Source organism: Thamnophis sirtalis, unplaced genomic scaffold (genome assembly GCF_051295495.1).
Source record: "Thamnophis sirtalis isolate CommonGarterSnake01/CBP01778 unplaced genomic scaffold, rThaSir2_p1.2 scaffold_4, whole genome shotgun sequence".
Lineage (NCBI taxonomy): Eukaryota > Metazoa > Chordata > Lepidosauria > Squamata > Natricidae > Thamnophis > Thamnophis sirtalis.
Window position 1 is genome coordinate 1,679,179 of NW_028261384.1, and position 23,828 is coordinate 1,703,006.

General features: G+C 51.4%; 1 protein-coding gene across 1 annotated transcript in view; it reads left to right on the top strand.

Moving 5' to 3' along the window:
- Positions 1–23,828, top strand: part of LOC106542393 (SCO-spondin) — a 128,465-nt gene that overhangs the window by 30,390 nt on the left and 74,247 nt on the right. Inside the window, exons 25-48 of the mRNA XM_087712221.1 lie at positions 278–433; positions 2,031–2,124; positions 4,518–4,918; positions 5,403–5,633; positions 7,027–7,233; positions 7,776–8,012; positions 8,876–8,998; positions 9,714–9,808; positions 11,363–11,600; positions 11,824–11,976; positions 12,767–12,907; positions 13,423–13,605; positions 14,620–14,770; positions 15,760–15,919; positions 16,000–16,054; positions 16,670–16,870; positions 17,238–17,456; positions 17,782–17,879; positions 18,725–18,866; positions 19,457–19,621; positions 20,411–20,594; positions 20,883–20,934; positions 22,882–22,933; positions 23,666–23,786. Coding sequence (XP_087568347.1) covers positions 278–433; positions 2,031–2,124; positions 4,518–4,918; positions 5,403–5,633; positions 7,027–7,233; positions 7,776–8,012; positions 8,876–8,998; positions 9,714–9,808; positions 11,363–11,600; positions 11,824–11,976; positions 12,767–12,907; positions 13,423–13,605; positions 14,620–14,770; positions 15,760–15,919; positions 16,000–16,054; positions 16,670–16,870; positions 17,238–17,456; positions 17,782–17,879; positions 18,725–18,866; positions 19,457–19,621; positions 20,411–20,594; positions 20,883–20,934; positions 22,882–22,933; positions 23,666–23,786 — 3,859 coding nt within the window. The remainder of the gene's footprint in view (positions 1–277; positions 434–2,030; positions 2,125–4,517; positions 4,919–5,402; positions 5,634–7,026; positions 7,234–7,775; positions 8,013–8,875; positions 8,999–9,713; positions 9,809–11,362; positions 11,601–11,823; positions 11,977–12,766; positions 12,908–13,422; positions 13,606–14,619; positions 14,771–15,759; positions 15,920–15,999; positions 16,055–16,669; positions 16,871–17,237; positions 17,457–17,781; positions 17,880–18,724; positions 18,867–19,456; positions 19,622–20,410; positions 20,595–20,882; positions 20,935–22,881; positions 22,934–23,665; positions 23,787–23,828) is intronic.

The following is a 23,828-nucleotide window of genomic DNA, read 5'->3' on the forward strand; positions in this document are numbered from 1 at the left end:
CTAATCCGAGAGACTCCTTGCCAAGTCTTTCCTTGTTCAGCGTTGCGTCTTGAAGCTACCGGCCTCGCAACTCTCTGAGGACTGATAAGGTCTGCAGTTGCAATTCACACGTGAAAGACTGTTTGCCGGGATTTTGCTGGATGTGAATGCTAAGAACTCCCATTATAAAAAGGGTGTTTTTTTCCCGGGACAATGAGTCTGTTTCGTGATTTGGTGAAGCCTAGGTCAAAACGCGGGGGCTTTGCCCTCCTACCCACCCTCTCTTCCACTTGCTCAGCTCTACAGTGTGACCACGGGATGGAGTATAACCCCTGCGGCCCCGCCTGTCCGCCAACCTGCCAGAACTTCGGCCTGGAGCCCGCCGAGCACTGCCCCATGGAGACAGCGTCCTGTGTGGAGGGGTGCTTCTGTCCGGAAGGCAAAGTGATGCACGGTGAGATGAGAGAGGGGCAGCAGCCTTGGGGGTAAAAGGGAGGCGGAGCTGCCAGGCACCTGTGGGCGGAGCCAGGGGAAAGTAGGGAAGAGGAGGAAGTGGGGATGTGGAACGCCTTTCTTGGGAGGGTGGCAGGGAAGATGGAGAAGATCAGCACAGGTTGGGGAAGGTGTCATTCCCAGAAGTCAAAGCGCTTACGGCCTAATGAAGGCTGGGTGGGTGGGTTGGAGACACACACACACAAACACACACACACACACACACACTGTCAGAGCTGCCACTGTTCAGTGCCAGTCTGCCACGAACTCTGGGGAGATCTGGATGGGAAGGGGGAAAACGAAACTCTACACCGTGCCTTCCTGAGAGACGCGGCTTCAAGGCCAGACATCGGAAAACGGAATGTAGCTGCATACCATCCCACACTTCGGGTAACCGCCCCAAAACAGTCCTCTTTGAATATGATTGGACGACGGGAGGGGGGGGGATGACGCGAAGGCGATGGGAAGTGACCTAGAGGGGGACAGTTTCACTTGGGGAATTTGATGCATGAATTTCAGCTCCGGCTTTGCGCTACTGTAATCCACTTGACTTCTAGGAAACGATGCCTTTCTCGTCCGAGTGGACTGACAGAGAGAGAGGGCGGGAAAGGGGGAAAGAGAGAGAGAAAGGGAGGGAGAAAGGGAGAGGGAGGGAGAGGGAGGGGGAAGGAGGAGAAAGGGAGAGACAGGAAGGGAGAGAGAGAGGGTGGGAGAGAGACAAAGAGGGAGAGAAAGAGAGAAATAGAGGGAGGGAGGGAGAGAAAGAGAGGGAGGAAGAGAGAGAGGGAGAGAGAGATACAGAGAGGGAGAAAAAGAGAGAAAGGGGGAGGGAGGTAGAGGAAGGGGAAGGAGGGGGCAGGAGGGATGGAGGAAAGAGACAGAGGGAGGGAGAAAGGGATAGAGGAGAGAGGGAGAGAAAGAGAGAGTGTGAGGAAGAGAGAGGGAGGGAGAAAGGTTGAGAGAGAGGGAGAGATACAGAGGGAGAAAGAGAGAAAGGGGGAGGGATGGGGAGGTAGGGGGAGGGGGAAAGAGGGGGGAGGGAGAGAGGCAGAGAGAGGGAGAAAGAGAGGGAGGGGGAGAGGGAGGGAGAAAGGTTGAGAGAGGGAGGGGAGATACAGAGGGAGAAAAAGAGAGAAAGGGGGAGAGAGGGAGAGGGAGGGGGAAGGAGAGATGGGAGAAAGAGAGGGAGGGAGGGAGAAAGGGAGAGAGGGATAGAGGGAGAGAGGCAGAGAGACAGAGAAAGAGAGAGGGAAGGAGGGAGGGAGAAAGGTTGAGAGAGTGGGAGGGAGAGATGCAGAGAGGGAGAGAGAGAAATAGAGGGAGAGAGGGAGAGAGAGGGAGAGTGGAGGGGCAGTTGTGGGCTGCTTAGCGTGTAGTCAAGGCCCTCCAGCCTGAGCTATGGTGCTGGGGCTTGTAAACCTTCTGGCCAGATCCACAGAAGACAAACAAGACAGTCCCCCACCCCACGGATAGACATGATGCCCCTCTGATGCAGGCAGACAATCCTCTGCTCCTTCCCCGCTTTGCCCTCCACCTCCCTTCTTTCTCTCCCCTGCCAGGTGGACGCTGTATTGATCCATCGGAATGCCCTTGCTTCTGGGAGGGCACCCTCTTCCCACTGGGGGCGCTGGTGATGCAGGAGTGCAGGAACTGGTAAGAAGGGGTGGAGCTGCTGAGGGAGGGGTCCCTCATCATAGGGAGGGGGGTGCTCAGCTGCATTCCTCCCAGACTGTGCCCCCGCCGTCCTCTCCCTCTGGGACCGCCAAAGGGGGTTCGAGGTGGGGGATGTTGCAATTAACCCACCCACTGGCTACCAAGAGGACTCATTTTCGAGCCCCTCCTGGGAGAAAGCAGCAATGGGTAAGGGGTTCTCTGTGAATGGGGGTCTAGGACAATTCACCGCAGCCAACTCACCTCAGCCAAGTTGCCACGGACAACTCACCTCAGGAACACTTGCCACGGGATAACATGCCACGGACATTGCAATGCTGGACGAATCGTTTCATTCGGCTACGTTTGATATTGATGACCACCTTTTCGTCGGAATTATTGTAACCCTTGGATTTCTGGATTGGTTTTTAAAATTTTTATTATTATTATTATTGGCCACAGTTCCGTTGAAATTCATCTAACATTTGTATTTCTGGAATGTTCTCGAGACGTCCTGTGGTGACCTGAGCGCAGCGAGTACTCTGCGGCCAGTTGCCCATGATGAGTTATGCATTGTGAGTTGTCTGTGGTGAGGTGTGCGTAGTGAGTTGTCTGTGGCTAAGTTGTGCATGGATAGTTGTATGTGGTGAGTTGTGCATGGTGAGTTGTGCATTGTGACTTGTCTGTGGCTAGTTGTGCATTAGGAGTTTTCTGTGGTGAGTTGTGCATGGTGAGTTTTGCGTAGTGAGTTGTCTGTGGCAAGTTGTCTGGGGCCAGCTGTCTGTGTTGAGTTGTCTGTGCCTAGTTGTGCATGGATAGTTGCCTGTGGTGAGTTGTGCATTGTGACTTGTCTGTGGCTAGTTGTGCATTGTGAGTTGTCTGTGGTGAGTTGTGCATGGTGAGTTGTGCGTAGTGAGTTGTCTGTGGCAAGTTGTCTGGGGCCAGCTGTCTGTGTTGAGTTGTCTGTGCCTAGTTGTGCATGGATAGTTGCCTGTGGTGAGTTGTATATTGTGACTTGTCTGTGGCTAGTTGTGCATTGTGAGTTGTCTGGCAAATTGTACCATGGTGAGTTATCCATGGTGAATTATGCATTGTGAGTTGTCTGTGGTGAGTTGTGCATGGTGAGTTATCTGTGGTGAGTTGTGCATTGTGAGTTGTCTGTGGCTAGTTGTGCATTGGGAGTTGTCTGTGGTGCATTGTGCATGGATAGTTAACTGTGGTGAGTTGTGCACTGTGAGTTGTTTGTGGTGAGTTGTGCATTGTGAGTTGTCTGTGGCGAATTGTGCCTGGAGAGTTGTCTGTGGTGAGTTGTGCGTAGTGTGTTGTCTGTGGTGAGTTGTCCCATTCTGGTGACTGGAGGGTACACAGGAGAGATGGCTTCACCTGCTTGTTCTTCTGGCATGGATCTCTCCACCCAGGCCGAGGGTTCATGTCAGCCTCCCAAATAGACAGGAGACAGGTCCACACGAGTGAATTCTACTTGATTGTACGGCTACATGAACAGAACCTTTCAAGTCTGAAAGAGTACATCTTCCGCCGTTGCTTTTTACCGCAGCTGTGCAATGGACAGTCTCTTCGTCTGTCTATTGCACAGCTGCAGGCTATGCCTTCTCTTATCCGGTTGTTTACTCTCTCTCCCACTCATTCACACATGCATTAGACCAGAGTTCCTTCTGCGGAGGAAAACGGGCTGGGTGGGTTTATCCCAATTTGCTGCACAGTCACAGATTCCACTGAGGTCCCCTTGTTGTGTTCAGAAAGTCTCCCACGTTTGTTCGTTCTGCGTACCCCTTGTATGCTGGGTGGGTGAAACTAACCAGACCTTGTTCTCCCCACTTTGGGAAGGCAAGCTGACCAATGAGGAAGCAATCTCGACAGAGATGACCCCTGGGGTCAGCCTAATACCTTCCTTTTGAGTCCCTTAATCTGCTCAAGAATTAAAAAATTGGTCAACTTCCTGTTGACTTAAGAAAAAAGAGCGAGGGAAACTATGACCACTGCAGGTTCTACACAGCGGTCGATTGTTAAAATTCTCCCCTACAAACTTGATTTGAATACAAGAAAATAATTTTGGGTGCCACGTTTTGGGCCGGGACATAAAGACCCATGTGGCACATCTTCGACATGTCTTGAATTCTCATCCACCAGGCAGTACTCCTAAGCGCACTCCCAAAGATAGAATCAGGGGGAACATGGAGCATAGAAACAAGTACCATGTACCAGCTTGTGGCACTCAGAAGCTCTTGTCTGGGGATTATGGATGTGACTTTCACATTCAGGATCCCAAGCTGGAGGATGGGACCCTCGAGGTCCTGATTATCGCAGCTCGGGTGAAAAGCCCCCCGTGCTATTTGTGTGTCCTCCGCAATTCAATAATGCTCTGTCCCCCCCTCCAGTTCATGTGAGGCAGGCCTGTGGCAGTGTACCGCCCCTCTGGAGACTTGCCGCACCCCTTCCCACTGCGCCGAATTGGAGTTTGCTTGCCACACGGGTGGGCGCTGCATCCCGAAGGCCTGGATTTGTGACAATGAAGATGATTGTCGAGACGGTTCGGACGAATTTTGTCCCTCGAGCTGCGCTCCAGACCAATACCGGTGTGCCGGTGGGCAGTGCATCCCCTGGGGGTACCGGTGCGATGGCACCCCAGACTGCACCGACGGCTCAGATGAAAAGGACTGCCCTTCACTTGGATGCTCGCCGCAGGAGTTCCGGTGCGACAACGGCCGCTGCATCGCTCGCCAGGACCGTTGTGACGGGGAGCTGGATTGTGGGTTTGCTGACCCCTCAGACGAAGCGGGTGAGTTTGCGCTGGGAGTTTTGGGGATTTGGGTTTGGCCAGTCTGAAGAAAATAAGAATTAGGGTGACATGATAGCAATATTCCAGTATTTGAGGGGCTGCCAGAAAGAAGAGAGGGGGTGTCAAGCTATTCTCCAAAGCACCTGAGGGCAGGACAAGATGGATGGAAACTAATCAAAGAGAGAGCAACCTAGAACTAATAACCCATAATCCCTTGGGTGGAGTCCAGGCAACTGAATGGAGCTAGCAGAGTGTTTAATGGCCGGATGCCGTACCTGTTGCCAATGCGGAGTTCTGTTTAGCAGATATATTCTTGGTGTGCCCAGAAGGAGAAATAACTGCCTCGGTCTAGGATCGAATTCACAGCCTCCTGTTCTTTTATTTGAACTAATCTGAACGAATTAAAAAACATGGAGAACGCACCCAATTTTGTTAGCTCCCATCCCCCCAAAAAACATCTCCTCTCTCCTCGCCCCTGTCTCAGATTGTGGACCAGCTTGCAGGCTGAGCGAGTTCCATTGTGCGGCTGGGCGCTGCTTGCCATACCTGCACCGCTGCGATGGGCATGACGACTGCGGTGATTTTAGCGATGAACGTGACTGCACCTGCCCTCCTGGAGAGTTCCAGTGCCCGAGTGGTCAGTGCCTTCCCAAAGCTCTGGTTTGCGATGGTCAGCAAAATTGCCCCTCTGGCATGGATGAGGCTTTCTGCCCAGGTGGGTATATGTTTGTGTTAGTATGTATGATTAATTGATTAATTAAGGATCTAGCTCAGTGTAGTGGGTAAGGTACTGCCTAGAAACCAGGGGACTGTGAGTTCTAGTCCTGCCTTAAGCATGAAAACTGATTGGGAGTTCTAGTCCTAAATTAGGTAGGAAAGTCGGCTGGGTGACTTTGGGCCAATCACCAGGCAATCGGGAGTTCTAGTCTCGCCTTAGGCATGAAAGCTAGCTCGGTATCTTTGGGCCAATTACCAGGAGACTGGGAGTTCTAGTCCTGCCTTAGACATGAAAGCCAGCTGGGTGACTTTGAACCAATCTCCAGGAGACATGGGAGTTCTAGTCCCACCTTAGGTGTGAAAACCATCTGGGTGGCTTTGGGCCAATCACCAGGAGACTGGGAGTTCTAGTCCCACCTTAGGTAGGAAAGATAGCTGGGAAACCTTGGACCAATTATCAAGAAAAAGTGAGTTCTAGTCCTACCTCAACACAGAAGCCAACTTAGTAACTTTGCACCAATGACCAGGAGGCGGAATAGGTGTAGTGGGTAAGGTGCTCCCTGGAGAGTGTGAGTTCTACTCCTGCCAGGCATAAAAGATAGCTGAGAGACTTTGGGACAATCAGCAGAAGGTGGTGAATTCTAGTCCCACTTTAGGCCTGAAAATCATCTGGGTGACTTTAGGACAAGCACCAGGAGATGGTGAGTTCTAGTCCCATTTTAGGCATGAAAGATAGCTGGGAGACCTTGATTAAGTGAATGTGAGTTTTAGTCTCACCTCAGCATGGAAGCTGACTAGTGACTTAGGGCCAAACACCAGGAGACTGGGAGATCTAGTCCCACCTTAGGTATGAAAGCCATCTGGGTGGCTTTGGGCCAATCCCTATGAGGTGGAGTAGACAATGGTCTGAGGCGATCCAGGATCCACCAGGAGAGATGAAGAACCACGGATAATTTAATTCTTTGTCCATCAATAAGTCATGTCAAGAGTTAGATAAGTCTAGATCAGTCATCTAGACCAGAGGGCCCCAACCTGAATGGCCGGCTGGTGTGCACGCCTCCACGTATGCGCACAACTCTACTTGTGCGAGCCTCATCCCAGGCTCTCGTGGCCCCACTCACGCTATCCTCATTGCAGGTGCTCACGGCCCCACTCACCCTATCCTCGTCACAGGCACCCATGGCCCCACTCACTATCCTCGTCGCAGGCGCTTGTGGCCTACTCACACGAGCCTCATCGGGGGGGATTGTGGCTCCATTTGCACGACCATTGCTATGAACGTCACGGGGATGCACGGGCACATCCACTTGCTCCTCCCACAAAATCACCCCCTCTTTTCCCCCTTCCCCCTGCTTCAGGCCACCAACAATGAATTCCACATCTTATTATAGGTCCGGTGATGTGCGCTCCGGGCCAATTAGCTTGTCCAAATGCCACTTGTGTGAGCCGTACGCAGGTGTGTGATGGAGTACGCGACTGTGATGATGGTACCGATGAGGACCCGTCTCAGTGTCCAGGGATACAGAGCACTCCTCTTGTGCCCACCGTTCCTCCAGCTTTTCCTGGAACCCAACAGCCTGTCGTCAATAGGACCCTGGGTAAGCCGCCTCGAGTGATCTGAGGATTGTCAGACCTTATGTGGTATGTGACCTTCTGGATTAGGAGCTGTCATCACCCAGCCAGGCTTTAAGCTAGTGGTGGGTTCCTACCGTTCGGACTAGTTTGGATGAACCGGTAGTGGTTTAGCGGCCCAGGTAACTGCTGGTTCCAGCAACACCCCCGAACCAGTTCCCCGGTCAGCACCATCAGCACCGCCATCTTGTTTTTCAGTTTTCTGCATGTGAGAACAATTTTAATTACACTGCGCATGTGTGCCCAGCATGTATCAAGCATGCACGCACAACCGAACTGACAGTAGTGCCAGACAGAACCCACCCCTGCTTTATGCCATCAATAAATTTACCCGATACAGGTAGACCACAATTGAGCCCAAAATTTCTGTTGCTAAGCAAGACAGTTGTTAAGTGAGTTATGTCCCATTTTGTGACTTTTCTCACCCTGGTTGTTCATTGAGCCACCACAGTTCTTACGCTGGTAACACGGTTGTAAAGGGGATGTGATCTTCTGCCCATCCGTGCAGGGCCACCCTGTGGGCGATACGAGTTTCACTGCCGCAGCGGGGAGTGCCAGCCGCGGGGCTGGGTGTGTGACAACGAAGAGGATTGCCTCGATGGCAGTGATGAGCTCCACTGCAACCGCACATGTGAACTGGACCAGTTCCCTTGTGCCCACGGGGCAGAGTGCATCCACTACCAGCAGCTCTGTGACGGCATCCCACACTGCCAGGACCAGTCCGATGAGAGCATTGACACCTGCGGTGAGTGCTCTCTTCTCCCGGGTGCACCCTTGGCCCACGTTCCTCCATTTCTCTTGGGCAGGGGTGTCAAACTCAATTTCACGGTTGGCCTCGGGGATAGGGGGTGGGGGGCATGGCCAACTCCCCAAACTCCTGGCATGTTTCCTATTTGCATTGGGTAGAGGGGGCTGAAACCACGCTGGCCCGATCTTTCCCCTTTGCATTGAGTACATCGGGCTGAAGCGACATAGATAAACCAGGCTGAAGCGATGCGGGCCAGCGCCTTTCATTTTCCAGGATGGCCCCCGTAGGCCGAGTCCGATCACGTCGTGGGCCGCATCCAATCTGTGGGTCTTTGACACCTCTGATCTAGGGTCATTTTCTCATTCAAGCCCGACTAAGCAAGACCCAAGCAAAAATGTCGAGACACAATAAATGTGGACATGAAAAATAGCCAGTTGGAGTCAGATGCTGCATTGGCAGAACGGCACAACGCTTCCCTGCTGACTTTCCCTGGCCCACTGTCCTCAGACAATTCATCACGGGAAAATTCAATGCAGGATAACTGAAACGAGGGAGTACCAAATTGCAACTCGCCCCAGCCTTGAGGACTGCGAACCTCAACCTGCGAAGGTTCAGACTTAAAGCTTGCTTGTCCCTCTCTTGAGTTATCCTGAGTTGAATTGTCCCACCGTGAGTTGTCTGCAGGCAGTCAGCTGCAGTGGATTATCCCGCGGAGAGTTGGCCAGGACGAGTTGTCCTAGATCCGCTGCATTTGCTCAGACAAAATGGCGTGTCCGTCGATCTGAAAATCAGTCCCTGCACCTGCGGGAAAACACGATGACGATGATGAAGACAAGAACTCTTCTTTGTATTGGAGGTAGGCTCCACACAGATCCCCCCTTGTCCCGGGTTCTTCATCTGCAACGACCGGATGTGCATCAACGTATCCCGGGTGTGCGACGGCTCGCCCGACTGCTCCCAGGGAGAAGATGAGCTTGCCTGCGGTAAGGAAGGGAGGAGTGCAGCCGAGTCGATTTTCGGGAAAGGGTGCAAAATCTGGGTGGGATGCCAGGAAGGGACTGAATCTACCCGGAGGGGGCACTTTAAATTTCCAATCAAACCGCCCCCTCCATTTTGCACTTCCTGAAGATTTAACTCAATTTAAATAATCGAAATAGGTTCCTCATGTACAGGTAGTCCTCAGTTTACGACTGGTGGAGCTACCAGCAGGGTATGTACAATGTCGATTTGACGTTTTGACCATAGTGATACACACACACACCCTTGGTCACACCACTGCATGGCAAGCAGTGGCAACCACGCCCTTTTGCTGCAGCCTGCAATCGCACAATAATGATTGCCCAATTGTATCATACAATTACACAATCGCACGATATGAAAAGACATCAGAACTATCTGATGCGTTCTCCTCCTCGCCTCACATAACAGGTCGAGAAGGAATTGTAACACTTTCCCGTTTACATTGGATAGAAATACCGTGTTACCTAAAGACGTCAAAATTTATTTATCTATCGATCCAATCGTCCTGGCATTGGTTCGCTATATTAAAAAAAAGTCAACAGATAAAATAATTTGTTAATAATCCTTTTATCGTATTTAAGACACAAGGAAATGGATGCCTTTTGAGCGATGGAGGGAGTGGATGATGGGTGGGGAGGTACTGCTTGTTCTAATAGCTGCTCATTCTGACCATAACAGAAATCCCGGTGGCTCCACCAGGCAGAAGGAATCAGACGGTCGGACCATGTCCGGAATATTCCTGCGGTGACGGCACCTGTATTGCCTTCAAACAGGTGCAGTGAGGAGTTGGATGAGTGGTGTGATGGCCTAGAGATGGAACTCTTGCCTCACAATCAGGAGGCTGTGAGTTCAGTCCTAAGTAGGGGAAGAAAGTTATCTGTAACCAGTCGACACGCTTTCTACAAGATGTAATGAAGGATGATTCTTTTTTGTGTGTGTTTTTGTTCAATTAAAATAAAATAAAAATTTCTAAAAAAAAAAGAGGGTGAAAATTTGGGGGCGTCTTATACACTGAATGTACACCCACCCACCCACCATCCCCCATCTTTTGGCCTCTGCTTCCCAGCAATTTACCTCCTTGCAGCAAACTGGGAAAATGGGGCTTGTGGAGGCGGCAATAGGCTATGGCAATCCTTGTAGCCTGAAACAGCTGATGATCGGGAGGCCCCTGCTGAAATTGAAAGTGAAACTTGTGCAAATTGCTTGGAGGCAAAGGCAGATTTTTTTTTCTTGTGCTAATCAGGCTGTTTGCTGCAAGGAGGTTAGTCAATAACTGTAAATGCCTATAGAATGTTCAAATGATTAGACCTATTTTTTAAAGACTGCTTTCTTGTTGTTCTAGACAGCTTAACAAAATGAAGAAGCTTTTTAAAATAAATGCTTGATCTGAAGAGGCCCAGTGCTATTGTATCTTCCTTTAAATAGCAGAGAATAATGTATACTTCCAGAAGCAAGCATCTGTACAAGTATAGTCTGAAATGTAACACTACAAACATATATATCGTCTGTACTGTTTGATGTTTGTTGCAAGGAGGCAAATTGCTGGGAGGCAGAAGCAGATTCCCCCCCCCCCTTGTTTTCCTCCCAAAAAGCTAGGTGTGTCTTATACTTCAGAACGTCTTATACTCCGAAAAATACGGTAGTACCTCACGATCTTGATTGTAGCCCACTGTTAATGCAACTTAGGATTGCATTGGCTTTTTTGGCTGCTGCCACATACGGCCGGCTCCTATTTAGCTGGTTGTCCACTAAGACCCCAAGATCCCCTCACAGTGACCGCTATGAAGCCTGGTTTCACCCAGTCTATATGTGTCCTTTCTTGACTAAGTGTAAGATTTTACTTTTCTCAACATTGAGTTTCATTTTGTTATATAGGGCCCAGACTAGATCAGGGGTCACCCTTAGGCCGTAGCCCACTACCAGCCTGTTCAGAATTGGACTGTGGAATCAGGGGGCAAGCACATGTACACAACATGTACACAGCTCTGTTAGTGTAAGTGGTGGGCGCACATGCCTGCCATTTACACAAATGGAGCTACATGTGTGCACTCTCTTGCACAAGAGGAGCTGTGCACATGTGCTCCTAGCTGCCTCTTGCATGGAACCATCCCCTCTTCAACCCTCAGCCAGTCCACAATGCTGGAAAGGTTGAAGATCACCAGACTAGATGACCTCCAGGGTCCCTTCCAACTCTGTGATTATCCTGTGATTCCTAATGGCTTTGAGGTTGTCCTCGGTGGCAGAAAGAGGAGGGCAGTCTGGAAGGGCTCCTGCGTTTCCTATTTTCAGAGCCCTCTCACGCTCGTTTTGGTTGTGTGTTCTTGCAGGTGTGCAACGGTCTGGCCAACTGCGCGGATGGCACGGAGGCTTCAGGTTGGCTGCCCTCCGATGAACGGGACTGTGGCCTCTGGACCCCCTGGGCAGCCTGGAGCATGTGCAGCCGCTCGTGTGGCACGGGACTCCAGATCCGCCGGAGGAGCTGCACGCGGCGAGCAGACGACGTCCTCCGTCACTGCCTTGGAGAGGAGACCCAGGCCCAGCAGTGCTTCCTAGTGGCTTGCCCCGGTAAGAGTGGGCTTTGGGACCCCTACCTCCTGTTAATGGACTCCGTTCACAGATTCAACACAATTTGGTGAGGACACTCGATCCTCTCCTGGTTTCGTCTACAGCCGTTCAGTGATCAGTTTCCTCCGTAGCTGCTGACATGTTGGACATCGGAGATGCTACATTCGCAGGGACCCTTCCTCCCAGGCAGTCCCTAATCTTTCTCTCTCTCTCACCCGAAAAGTTGATGGCCAGTGGCGCGAATGGGCCATGTGGTCCAATTGCACCGAGGACTGCCGCGGGGTGGTGGTGCGTCACCGCGAATGCCTCCCATCCCAGAATGGAGGACGCCACTGCACTGAAGGGCCAGACGGATCTGCTGGTTCGATAGAAATCCGTAAGTCAGTCGGGGATTATGGGTGAACAAATGACGGAAAGTGGGATGGGGTAATCACTACAGCTAGTCCTTGACTTACAACCATTTGTTTAGTGTCCAAAGTGAGAGCGGTGCTGAAAAATGTGACTTGCGACCATTTTTGACATGCAGCACCCCTTAATTGCAGTTGTAACCCAAGGACTACCTCTACTGGACATTCATTTTTGCCCTGCAGAATGACAGGATATGCCTCCATGCTCTGCCCAGCACATAGTGACAATGAACATAAATAGAACAATTTGTGTTCATTGATTCACACAAATTAATTAACACAAATAGGAGAATTAATCAGTGGAACAGCTTGCCGTTAGAGGTTGTATGGCCAATGTGTCAAACACATTATCTGCGGGCTGCATCTGGCCTGCAATAGGCTGAGGAATTGGCCAGCGGGGCCATCCTGGAGACAGTGGGGGGACTAGCCCCTGCCATCCCGAACCTGGTAATGCCCATCCAGTCATCCGTGATGACCAGGCCACGCCCACCTCAGCCCCCCAAGGACAAACAAACTCCTGATGTGGCCTGTGACGGGATTGCATTTGATACCCCTATTGTAGGGGCTTCATCACTGGAGGCCTTTAAGAAAAAATTGGGCAGCTACCTGTCTGAAATGGTTCAGGGTCTCCTGCTGGAGCAGGAGGCTCGACTAGAAGACCTCCAAGGTCCCGTCCAGCTCTATTCTGATTGATTGATTCTGATTGATTGAAAGATTGACCTGCAAGTAGACACAGCTCTCAGCTTCTTCTCTTTGCAGAGTTGTGTCAACGCGAGGACTGTCTCAATGCCTCCACTTGCCCGGGAGAGCTAGTGAGCCAGAGGTGCGCCCCGTGTCCCACCTCCTGTACGGAGCTCTCTAGCCGTACAAGATGCCGGAAGGACAGGCCCTGCCGACCAGGTAAAGGGGAGCCGAATCTCTGCGTAGTCAGTCAGCATAAGTTGGTGTCCATCTGCTGCGTGCTGGACTCATGTGTCCAGAGAATCTGTTGAAGACCCTCTGCCCATTTGTCCTGCTTGAGCAAAGGAGTTGGATTAGAAGACCTCCAAGATCCCTTCCAACTCTCTTATTCTGTCATCCTGTTATTCTGTTATTCTGCTCTCCTGTTCTGTCATTCTGCAATTCTATTATTCTTTTGTTCTGCTATCCCATTATTTTGTCATTCTGCTACTCTATTTTGCTATTCTGTAATCGAGTGATTCTGCTATTCTGACATTCTACTATTCTGTCATTCTTCTGTTAGTCTGTTCTGCAATTCTGTCACTCTGCTAATCTGTCATTCTGCAATTCTGTCATTTTGTTATTCTGTTCTGCTATTCTGATGTTCCGCTATCTGTCATTCTGCTGTTCTGTCTTTCTCTTATCTTGTTTTTCTGTGATTTAGCTATGCTCTTATCCTGTTCTTTCCTCTGCAGGCTGCTGGTGTCCAGAAGGCCTGGTCTTGAATAGCGAGCAGCAGTGCGTCCGTCCACGAGAGTGCCCTTGCCAAGTGGCCGGGGTCCGCTACTGGCCTGGCCAATTGGTCAAAGTCAACTGCCGGATCTGCACTTGCCAGGAAGGACAGATGAAACGCTGCCGACAGAACCCGGAATGTACAGGTCAGCCCCGCGTTGGGCTCCCTCCCTCCCTCCCTCTTTCGGGCGAGGTGGGGGGGATCTTCCATATTTGGAAACAAGCTTGCACTCAATCCAGACAAGACCGAGTGGCTATTGATGCTCCCTCCCAAGGATGGTCCAACTATTCCATCTCTTAGCCTCCTGGAGGGTGAAATCATACCCCCCTCAGAGAGGGTTCGCAATTTGGGAGTCCTCCTGGATCCGCAGCTGACGCTAGAACATCACTTGTCAGCTGTGACCAGGGGGACCTTTGCCCAGGTTCGCCTGGTGCACCAGTTGAGACCCTATCTGGACCGTGAGGCCCTTCGGATGGTCACTCACGCCCTCGTCACCTCAAGACTGGATTACTGTAACGCGCTCTACATGGGGCTGCCCCTGAAGAGTGTTCGAAGACTGCAGTTGGTCCAGAATGCAGCCGCGCGAGCAATATTGGGTGTACCTAGATACACCCATGTTACACTTATCCTCCGTGAGCTGCACTGGCTCCCCATTGGTCTCCGGATGCGCTTCAAGGTGCTAGTCGTTACTTTTAAAGCCCTTCATGGTTTAGGACCTGGCTACCTGAGAGACCGCCTCCTGCCATTTACCTCCCAACGACCAATAAGATCACACAGATTGGGCCTCCTCCGGGTGCCATTGGCCGGTCAATGTCAGTTGGCGAATCCCTGGGGAAGGGCCTTCTCTGTAGCTGCTCCAACCCTATGGAACGATCTCCCCGTAGAGATCCGGACCCTCACCACTCTTCCGGCCTTCCGTAAAGCCACAAAGACCTGGCTGTTTCGGCAGGCCTGGGGCTGTTGATTAGTATCCAGCCCCACTCCAACTGTATGCATGTTGTTGATATTTTTAACACTTGTATTTTATCTTAAATTTTTTAATATATGTTTGTCTTTCCTGTAAGCTGCCCAGAGTCCCAATGGGAGTGGGTGGCATACAAATACTAATAATAAATTGAATTTGGCCCCCATGCTGAACTTATTCTACCTTGGTCTCCAGTGAACTGCGGCTGGTCAGCGTGGTCGCCATGGGGTGAATGTCTGGGTCCCTGTGGGGTTCAGAGTATCCAGTGGTCCTTCCGTAGTCCCAACAACCCCACCAAACATGGCAACGGACGGCAGTGCCGGGGCATTTACCGCAAGGCCCGGAGGTGAGTCAGCCCCTCCCCAATCCCACACAGAAAACCAAACAAAGGATTCAGGAGCAACAAACCAGGATCCAGCATTCAAAAACGCCATGGTTCTCTTGCACCCTCACCGATACAGCTAGTCCTTCGACTTACAACAGTTTGTTTAGGGACCATTCGAAGTTATGACAGTGCTAAAAATGACTGGGGACCGTTTTCCACACTTACGACCATTTTGGCACAGGATCAGAATTCAGACGCTTGGCAAGGGACTCCTGTTTATGACAGTTTCCAGTGTCCCGGGGGTCACACATTCCCCTTTGCCGCCCTGCTGTCTCGTAAAGTCAACAGGGAAGTTGGATTAGTTTCACAACCAGGTTACTAATGGAACAACAGCAGGGATTAACAATGACTCTCGGGATCCACCTGATTATCTCCTACAAAGTGTGTGTGTGTGTTGGAACCGGGCTTCACGACTAATTGGCCTTCGCATATCTGTGTGCCAACTTACCACTAGTGTGGGCCACTTCCCGTTTCTCGTCCCTCCACGCCGGGCCACCAAGTTGTAACATTTGGGGTCCATTGCTCTACTATTCTGAACAAATGACTGCGCAATCTCTCCTTGAAAACCTCCAGTATTGGAACACCCATAACTTCTGGTGGCAAGCAGTTCCACTGGTTAATTGTCTTCCCTACTAGTAGATTTCTCCTCAATTCCAGGTTGCTTCTCTCCTCAGTTAGTTTCCATCCATTGCTGTTCATCCCGCCTTCCGATGACTTGGAAAATAAGTGGACCCCCCCCTCTTCTTCGGGGCAGCCTCTCCAATATTGGAAGTCTGCTATCCAGACCCCCTGGTCCTTGTTTCCATTAGACTAGCCATGCCCAAATCCTGCAACCATTCATCGTATGTTTTAGCTTCTATCTTCCTCTTATCTTCTTCTTGCAAGGAGGGTGCCCATCCTTCCACTCTACCTCCTGGGGGTCAAAGGTGTCTCCTTCCGATCCTTTGCAGATGCCAGACGGAGCCATGCGAAGAGTGCGAACACCACGGCCGGACTCACGCCATTGGCGACCGCTGGCGTTCGGGACAATGCCAAGTGTGCCAGTGTTTGCCGAATCTCACCGTCCAGTGCTCCCAGTACTGTCCCTACAGCGCGGTGGGCTGCCCCGAGGTGAGCTTGCCCCCTTCCTTCTTCTTCGCCCGCCCAAGGCATCTGATCCTTATGTTGACCTTCCTCCTTCTGTCTCACAGGGCCGGGTGTTGGTAAAGGGCCGAGCGGACGCCTGTTGTTACTGCATGGAAGGGGGTAAGTCCTAAAAAGGTGGGGGGGGGGGCGGACATGGGGCAGAGATAGCACAAGTTCCATATTGCCACTACTACGGTGAGCCACATTTGTGAAGAGATACGGAGCGTTGTTCAATCTTGCCAGCTTTAAGATCTTCAGACCAACTCCCAGAATTCACTTGGCATGCTAGGAGTGGAAGTCTAACCCTCTTAAAACACACTAGCTGGGGAATTCTGGGAGTTGAAATCCATACATCTTAAAGCATGCTGGCTGGGGGATTCTGGGAGTCAAAGTCCACCCATTTTAAACCACATTTACTGGGAAATTCTGGGAGTTGAAGTCCACTCCTCTTAAAGCATACTGGCTGGGGGATTCTGGGAGTTGAAGTCCACTCCTCTTAAACACACTGGCTGGGGGATTCTGGGAGTTGAGGTCCACTCCTCTTAAAGCTCACTGGCTGGGGGATTATGGGAGTTGAAGTCCACCCCTCGTAAAGCATATTGACTGGGGAATTCCAGGAATCAAAGTCCACCCATTTAAAATCACACTGGCTAGGGAATTCTGGGAGTTGAAGTCCATCCGTTTTAAAGTGGGGAATTCTGCTAATCGAAGTACATCCATCTTATAACTTGCTAGCTGGGGGAATTCTGAGAGTTGAAATCCACCCCGCTGAAAGCCTGGTTACTAGTAGCTGTGTTCACACAACATCCCAAATTTCGGTCCATCTGAACCTGCGTCCGGAGCTGTTTGTGGCTTCTGAATTGGCCCAGCCAGATTGCACTGGGACGCTCCCAACAGACCACACGTGTGTTGGGAACAGTGGCCACTGCAGCCTAGGTGTGATCAGATTCCTGTGAGTGATTTTCATATCCCTTGATGGTGTCAGTCACTTCGATAGGCGCCTGCCATAGTGCTACTCATAAGGGATGCCTCCTCCCTACCCTGTGGGATGCCTTCTGTGCTTTGTTGCAGGGGAGAACCGAACAGCCATCCCGAGCGCTCGGCCTCTGGGACCTCTGGGGACCACCCAAGCCAGCTCTGCACCCTTTCCCACGGCTCCTCCGCTCAGCACATACCCCCTGCCTCCGCTCGGTGGTAAGGAAGTCCACGTACCGTGTTGTGGAAATGCAAGTCTTGGGATGGTTGTGGGTCTCACCCCTTCTGATTATATTGGTGCCCCCTCGACTGTCTTCCATCTATACAGATCTCTGCTATGGTCCACTGGGCATCGCATCGCTGCCGGACGCCAGCTTCACCGCTTCTGCACAACAGCCAGAGAACCCGGCACATGCCGCTCGACTCGGCCGCCTGCTGCCCGGGGCTGATTTGCAGGGTTGGGCCCCACCAGCGGAAGTGTATCCGGAGCTGCTCTCTCGGCCCCCCTTCCTCCAAGTGGATTTGGGAGAACCCAGGAACCTGACAGGTAGGCGCCTGGTCTGGATTGAATGGGACAGCTCGCGGCTGCCATCTCGCTGTGGCTATTTCATCATGGCCACTGACATGGCCAAGTCACCATGGCAAATTCTTTTTTATACTTCATCACCAGTTCCAGCCATTCCTTGAAGCTTTACAAAGTGTGTGTGTGTATGTGTGTGTGTGTGTGTGTGTGTGTGTGTGTGTGTGTGTGTGTTGTACAAATCTCCTATATTAAGGTTACCCATCATGCTTGCAGGATGCCTCCGCCTGTGTAGGCATCCAAGTGTCTGGAGTTTCTTAGACATTAATTGATTTCCCTCCGTCTTCCCCAGGAGTTGTGATCCAAGGAGCAGGGACCTCCGATGCCTATGTAACCAGCTTCTTCCTCCAGTTCAGCCTGGATGGGACGAGATGGCATGACTACCAAGAGGTCTCCTCCAGGAGTGCCAGGCCTGAACCGAAGGTTGGCGTCTCCTTTAGAGGAGAGAGTTTCATAAGCAGAGAAGTCCAGGAGACCTCCAGATCTCCCCCCCCCCTAATGATTGTAAGCCGCCCTGAGTCCCCTCAGGGAAAAGGGCGGCCTATAAATCCAAATAAACTAAACTAAACTTCTGGAACTGGGTGGCACGTCCAAGGTCAAAAGCTTGGCCTGTAAACCTCTGTTGAGGAGTGGACTGGGGTTGGACCACCCCCTGCTTCTCAGACAGACCCTTGGCAACTGCTTCCTGATAGGCCTGAAATGGGATAATTTGATTGTGGGCAAATTGCAGATCAGGGCAAGATGGGAACAGAGACAAAGTAGAATGACAGTTGTAAGGGACCTCGGAGGTCTTCTAGTCCAACCCTCTGCTAAGGCAGGACTAGAACTTACCATCTCCTAGTGGTTGGCCCAAAGTCTACCTCTTGGCTTTCATGCCTAAAATGCAACTAGAACTTATTGTCTCCTGCTAATTGGCCCAAAGTCACCCAACCAGTTTTTATCTGAAAGCAGGACTAGAACTCCCAGTCTCCTGGTGATTGGCCCAAAGTCACCCAGTGGCTTTCATTCCTAAGACAGGACTAGAACTCCCAATTTCCTGGTGATTGGCCCCAATCAGCCAGCTGGCTTTCATACCTAAGGCGGGACTACAGCTCCCCGTCTCTTTGTGATTGGCACAAAATCACCCAGCTGGCTTCCATGTCTAAGGCAGGACTAGATCTCTCTATCTCCCAGTTTCTAGCTGGGCGCCTTGACCACTGGGCCAAGCTCTGCATCTCTCATCTTTTCCTCCCCAGCTCTTCCAAGGAAACTCGGACGACTCTACCCCTGTGGCCAGGACCTTCCAGCGCATGGTGGATGCTCAACACGTGCGCCTCCTGCCCCACGACTTCCACAACGGCATCTTCCTGCGCCTGGAGTTGTTGGGTTGCGGGAAAGGTGGGACATGGGGTTTCTGGGTGGGCTAAGGAGGAAGGAAGGGGTGCCGAGGTGACACAAATTGTGGACTCCGCAGATAAACCCTGCAAGGGGAGCTTTCGGCTAGTTCCCACAATGTGCGACAAGAACGAGATGCGTTATCAGACCAAGTTCCAGGTGTTGTGGGAATTGTAGCACCATCTTGCCACGTTTTGCAAACCCCAGCATCCATGGATGTACTTGCAACCGAGGCAACTTGAAGATAGGGGTGGATTCCTAGAATCCACCAGCCAAGGCTGAACATAGCAGGCAGTCCTCAACATATGACTGCCATGGAATCTGGCTTCCCTGTGGTCGCAAAAGATCATGTGACCCTAGGACATTGCGACCGTCATTAAATAGTATCTGAATTTGAGTCACATGAGGATGATGCTCAATGGTCGTAAGTGTGAAAAAGCGTCCAAAGTCACCTTTTTCCGCTCCTGTTGTAGCTTCCGGTGGTCGCTAAGTGAACTGTCATAAGTTGAGGACTGCATGTAGCATTTCAGATGGATGTTTGCCCTTTCCTGTGGACTTGAGACTCTCAGTCGCTCTCTCTTGTCTTGTCTCAGTGTCCCCAGAGCAACCTGGGTGGCCCACCTCCCCTCCAGGATGGAGGCCTTGTTGGGCCGGTGAGTTCAAATGCCAGAATGGACGCTGTGTGCCAGCTGGACCCCACGGAGCCATCTGCAATGGAGTCGACGACTGCGGGGACTTCTCGGACGAGCTGCGCTGTGGTGAGGGGATGCTGGAGATGCGGCAGGACAAGAGATGCCTTGTCCTGGAACGGAACGGATCGGAACAGAACGGAATGGAACGCATTACAAAGAATGGGATGGAACGGGATGGAACGGAGCGGAATAGCACAGAACAGAATAGAAATATAGGAATTGAATAGAAAGAATGGAATGGAATAGGTTAGAAAGAATGAGATGGGATGGGATGGAACGGAACGGAACAGCACAGAACAAAACAAAACAAAACAAAACAGAACAGAAATATAGGAATTGAATAGAAAGAATGGAATGGAATAGGTTAGAAAGAATGAGATGGGATGGGATAAGACGGAATATAAAGATAGGAATGAAATAGAAAGAATGGGATGGAATGGGGTGGAATGGAATGGAACAGTACAGAACAAAACAGAACAGAAATATAGGAATTGAATAGAAAGAATGGAATGGAATAGGTTAGAAAGAATGGGATGAGATGGGATGGGATGGAAAGAATGGAATGGAATAGCAATAGCAATAGCAATAGCAGTAGACTTATATACCGCTTCATAGGCCTTTCAGGCCTCTCTAAGCGGTTTACAGAGAGTCAGCATATTGCCCCCAACAATCTGGGTCCTCATTTTACCCACCTCGGAAGGATGGAAGGCTGAGTCAACCCTGAGCCGGTGAGATTTGAACCGCTGACCTGCTGATCTAGCAGTAGCCTGCAGTGCTGCATTTAACCACTGCGCCACCTTGGCTCTTAAGAACGGAATGGAATTATTCCGTTCTGTTTTGCATCCCACATCACAGGTGTGGCCCCCTCCTTGGAGCCCCCCACCCCAGAGGACTGCCCAGCTCCCCGGTTCCCCTGCACCTTTTCCGACATGTGCCTTGAAGGCAGCCAGAGGTGCGACGGAGTGGCTCACTGCCCAGACGGCACTGACGAGATCGGCTGTGTGGCTGCAAGCACCAGGCCACCGCCTGGCGTTTTCAGGTGAGGACGGAATGGAGTTGACGGGCATTGGTCCACCGGGATTTGATGCCGTGGACAAGTCAGGGTTGAGGACCGGCATCCAGGAATTTTGGTGGGAGGTTCCATCATTCCCAATCGAGGAACGGAAGTGTAAGATGGGACGGTATCCAAGTGTCCCTGGAAACAGGATACGAGATATCCCAGCCAGCCACTTCTAGCCTGCCCATCAGTTGGCGGGCAGAACCCTTCCATCTTCTGAAGGATCTTCATGAGGTCTATTAACCAATCTCCTTCTGGTCTTCTTTCCAGCCCGTGGATGTCAGAAACGCATTGGCAGGTCTCTACGGCCCCACCCACTGTGGTAAGGAGAAACAGCCCCCCCTGGTCAGGGAACCTATGGGTCAGGAGAAGTCAATCTGCCCCAAGTTTGGGGAGTCACCTGACTATCAAGGGGAGGAACTTGAGGAGAAGAAGCAGCAAGAGGAGGGAACCTGCTAGACTAGATGATCTCCAAGGTCCTGTCTAACATTGCCGCAGCCAAAAAAGCGAGCACAAAGTTGTCTAAACAGAGGCACAGAATCAGAATCATGTGAAGTCTTAGTACTGCTTTGTAAAGCCTTAGTAAGGCCACACCTGGAATGCGGCATCCAGTTGGGGTCACCATGCTCCAAAAAAGATGTTGAGACTTTGGCGGAAACTGCAAAGAAGCGGTAGGATTCAGCCGGTTCGCATCGGTTCAGTCGAACTGGTTGTTATTTTTTTGTGGAGTCTGGTGAACCAGCTGAATAGCATACGCCTCGCCCTGCTCTGCCTGGCCCCTCCCCTCCCTGCCAGTGAGTGGTCAGGAGGCGAGGTGAGTGGTCGCACGGCCGGGTGAGCAGTTGGGTGAGGCCAGGAGGCCAGGCAAGGAGAGGTCGGGGCAAGGCGAGATGCCCCACAATGTGAGCGATGTTGAGTTGGCCACGCCCCAATCACATGACCACTCGGCCACGCCTACCCAGCGGGTCATTAGGGCAGATAATTGGTTGTTAAATGATTTGAATCCCACCAGTGCATTAAGAAGATTAGGGGACCGGAAGCTGAAATGTATGAGTGGGTGGGATTAATGGATTCGGTTGTGGCCCTCAAGAGCCAAGATGGCCGTCCCGCTTCTTCTTGAGAACTTCCAGAGAATGGAGGATCCACAGCTGTTGCTCTGCTCTTCTAGGGATTTTAGATCATGAAGGGTTTTCCATGTCCCAAAGGGTTCCACCACAAAACCGGGTTTGACTAAAGCGCGCTCGACGAAACCGCATAGCTGACGTCATCAACAGAGCGACAACAGCGCGGAGACAGAAGCACGCTGTAAACGCTAAACCTAAAATTAACCCCTAAACCTAACCCCCCTAAACCTAATCCTAAACCTAACCCTAAACGTAACCCTTAAGCTAATCCTAAACCTAACCCTAAACCTAACCCTTAACCTAATCCTAAACCTAATCCTAACCCTTAACCTAACCCTAAACCTAACGCTAACCCTTAACCTAACCCTAAACCTAACCCTAACCCTTAACCCAACCCTAAACCTAACCCTAACCCTTAACCTAACCCTAACCCTAACCCTAACCCTTAACCCAACCCTAAACCTAACCCTAACCCTAAACCTAACCCTCAGCCTAACCCTCAACCTAACCCTAACCCTTAACCTAACCCTAAACCTAACCCTTACCTTAAGTTGAATCGGCTTGCTTTCAAAGCGCTATTTAAAACGCCCTTCTTTCTCCGCACTCGCTGTTGTCGCCCTGTTGATGACGTCAGCGACGCGGTTTAATCGGGCGCGCTTTAGTCGAGCGCGGTTTTGTCGTGCCACGGTCCCAAAGGTGCTTTTTTCAAGAAGCAGCTGGACTTTCTCATTTTTTTTTCTCTGAAGACGTTCACTTCTCCTCCGAGAAGCTTCTTCAGCGCTGACCGGATGGTGGGGAATGGAAGGATTCATACTCCTTGCAGACAACTGGTCATTTGTATTCTTTTTAAAGCGTCGTTGAGGCCACTTGGAGATTTATCTGTGTCCTCAGGGTCTCCTAGGTAGTGTAAAGCTGCCGTTCCAAGAAGGCTCCACCCCCATTTGCACGACTCAGATAAACCTCCAAGTGGCCTCAATGGCTCTCGAGAAGAATGCAAATGAGCAGCTGTCTGCAAGGCATTTCAATCCCTCTATTCCCTACCACCATCTGGCCAGTTCTCCCAAATGGGCGTAAGGCATGTCTTCCTATGTGGGAACGGATATCCAGAGTACCAGGTAGCATCTCCTCTTCCTCCTCCCTTGTAGGTGTCCCCGGGTGGAAGGCCGTCGCCCGAGGCTCCTAGTCCCACTCCGCCAGGTAAGGGGAGATAGAGAAAGATCCGTTTGTCCCGGGTAACTTTTTGTCTAGCTGAAAGAGAAATACAAAGAAGAAATATGGAGAAGGGAAAGGAAAGGAGGGAGGGAGGGGAATGGGAAAAAGGGAAGGGAGGGGAGGGCGAGATGGAGGGGGGAAGGAAGGAAGGAGAAGGGGGAAAGGAGAAGGGAGAGGAAGGGAGGGAGGATGGGGAAGGGGGGAAGGGAAGGGCAGGGGTGGGGAGGGAGGAAGGAAGGAGATGGGAATGGGAGGGATGGAGGGAAAGAAGGATTGAGATGGGGAAGGGAGAAAGGAAGGAAGGAAGGAGATGGGAATAGGAGGGAGGATGGGAACTGTGAAAAAGATGCAAGGGAAGGGAAGAAAGGAGATGGGGAGGAAGGGAGAAGGAAGGAAGGAAAAGAAAGAAAGAGAAAAAAAGAAGGAAGGAAAGATAGGGAAAGAAACCAGGATCAGAAAAAACCAGCCATTCACAACCCTTCTTTCAACATTTACAAGACAATCCCCAATCCTTCTCTGGGCCTCAACCTCACTGTTGCTAACTGTCAGGACTGGCTAACCCCAACTCGGGCCGGATCCGGGCAGGGCGTCCCTCCTCACTCGGGCCCTTCGCGACTCCTTCGAAGAGTTTGTGCCGAGGACACGCAACCATCCAGGATCCAGGAATGGCACGCCATGCTGCCCTAACGTTGTGCCATTTTGCACCCCTCTGTTCAGGTTCTTGCAACGAGCCCCTCGGCCTGGAGGATGGGCGTGTCCCCTACCAACAGTTGACAGCCTCCTCCCACCAGGAGGGACATCCCCCGGATGCCGGACGGCTGAACAGGGTGCCCAGAGTGTAAGTGGTACAGGTTTGAAGTTACTCCAAGTGGGAGAATTC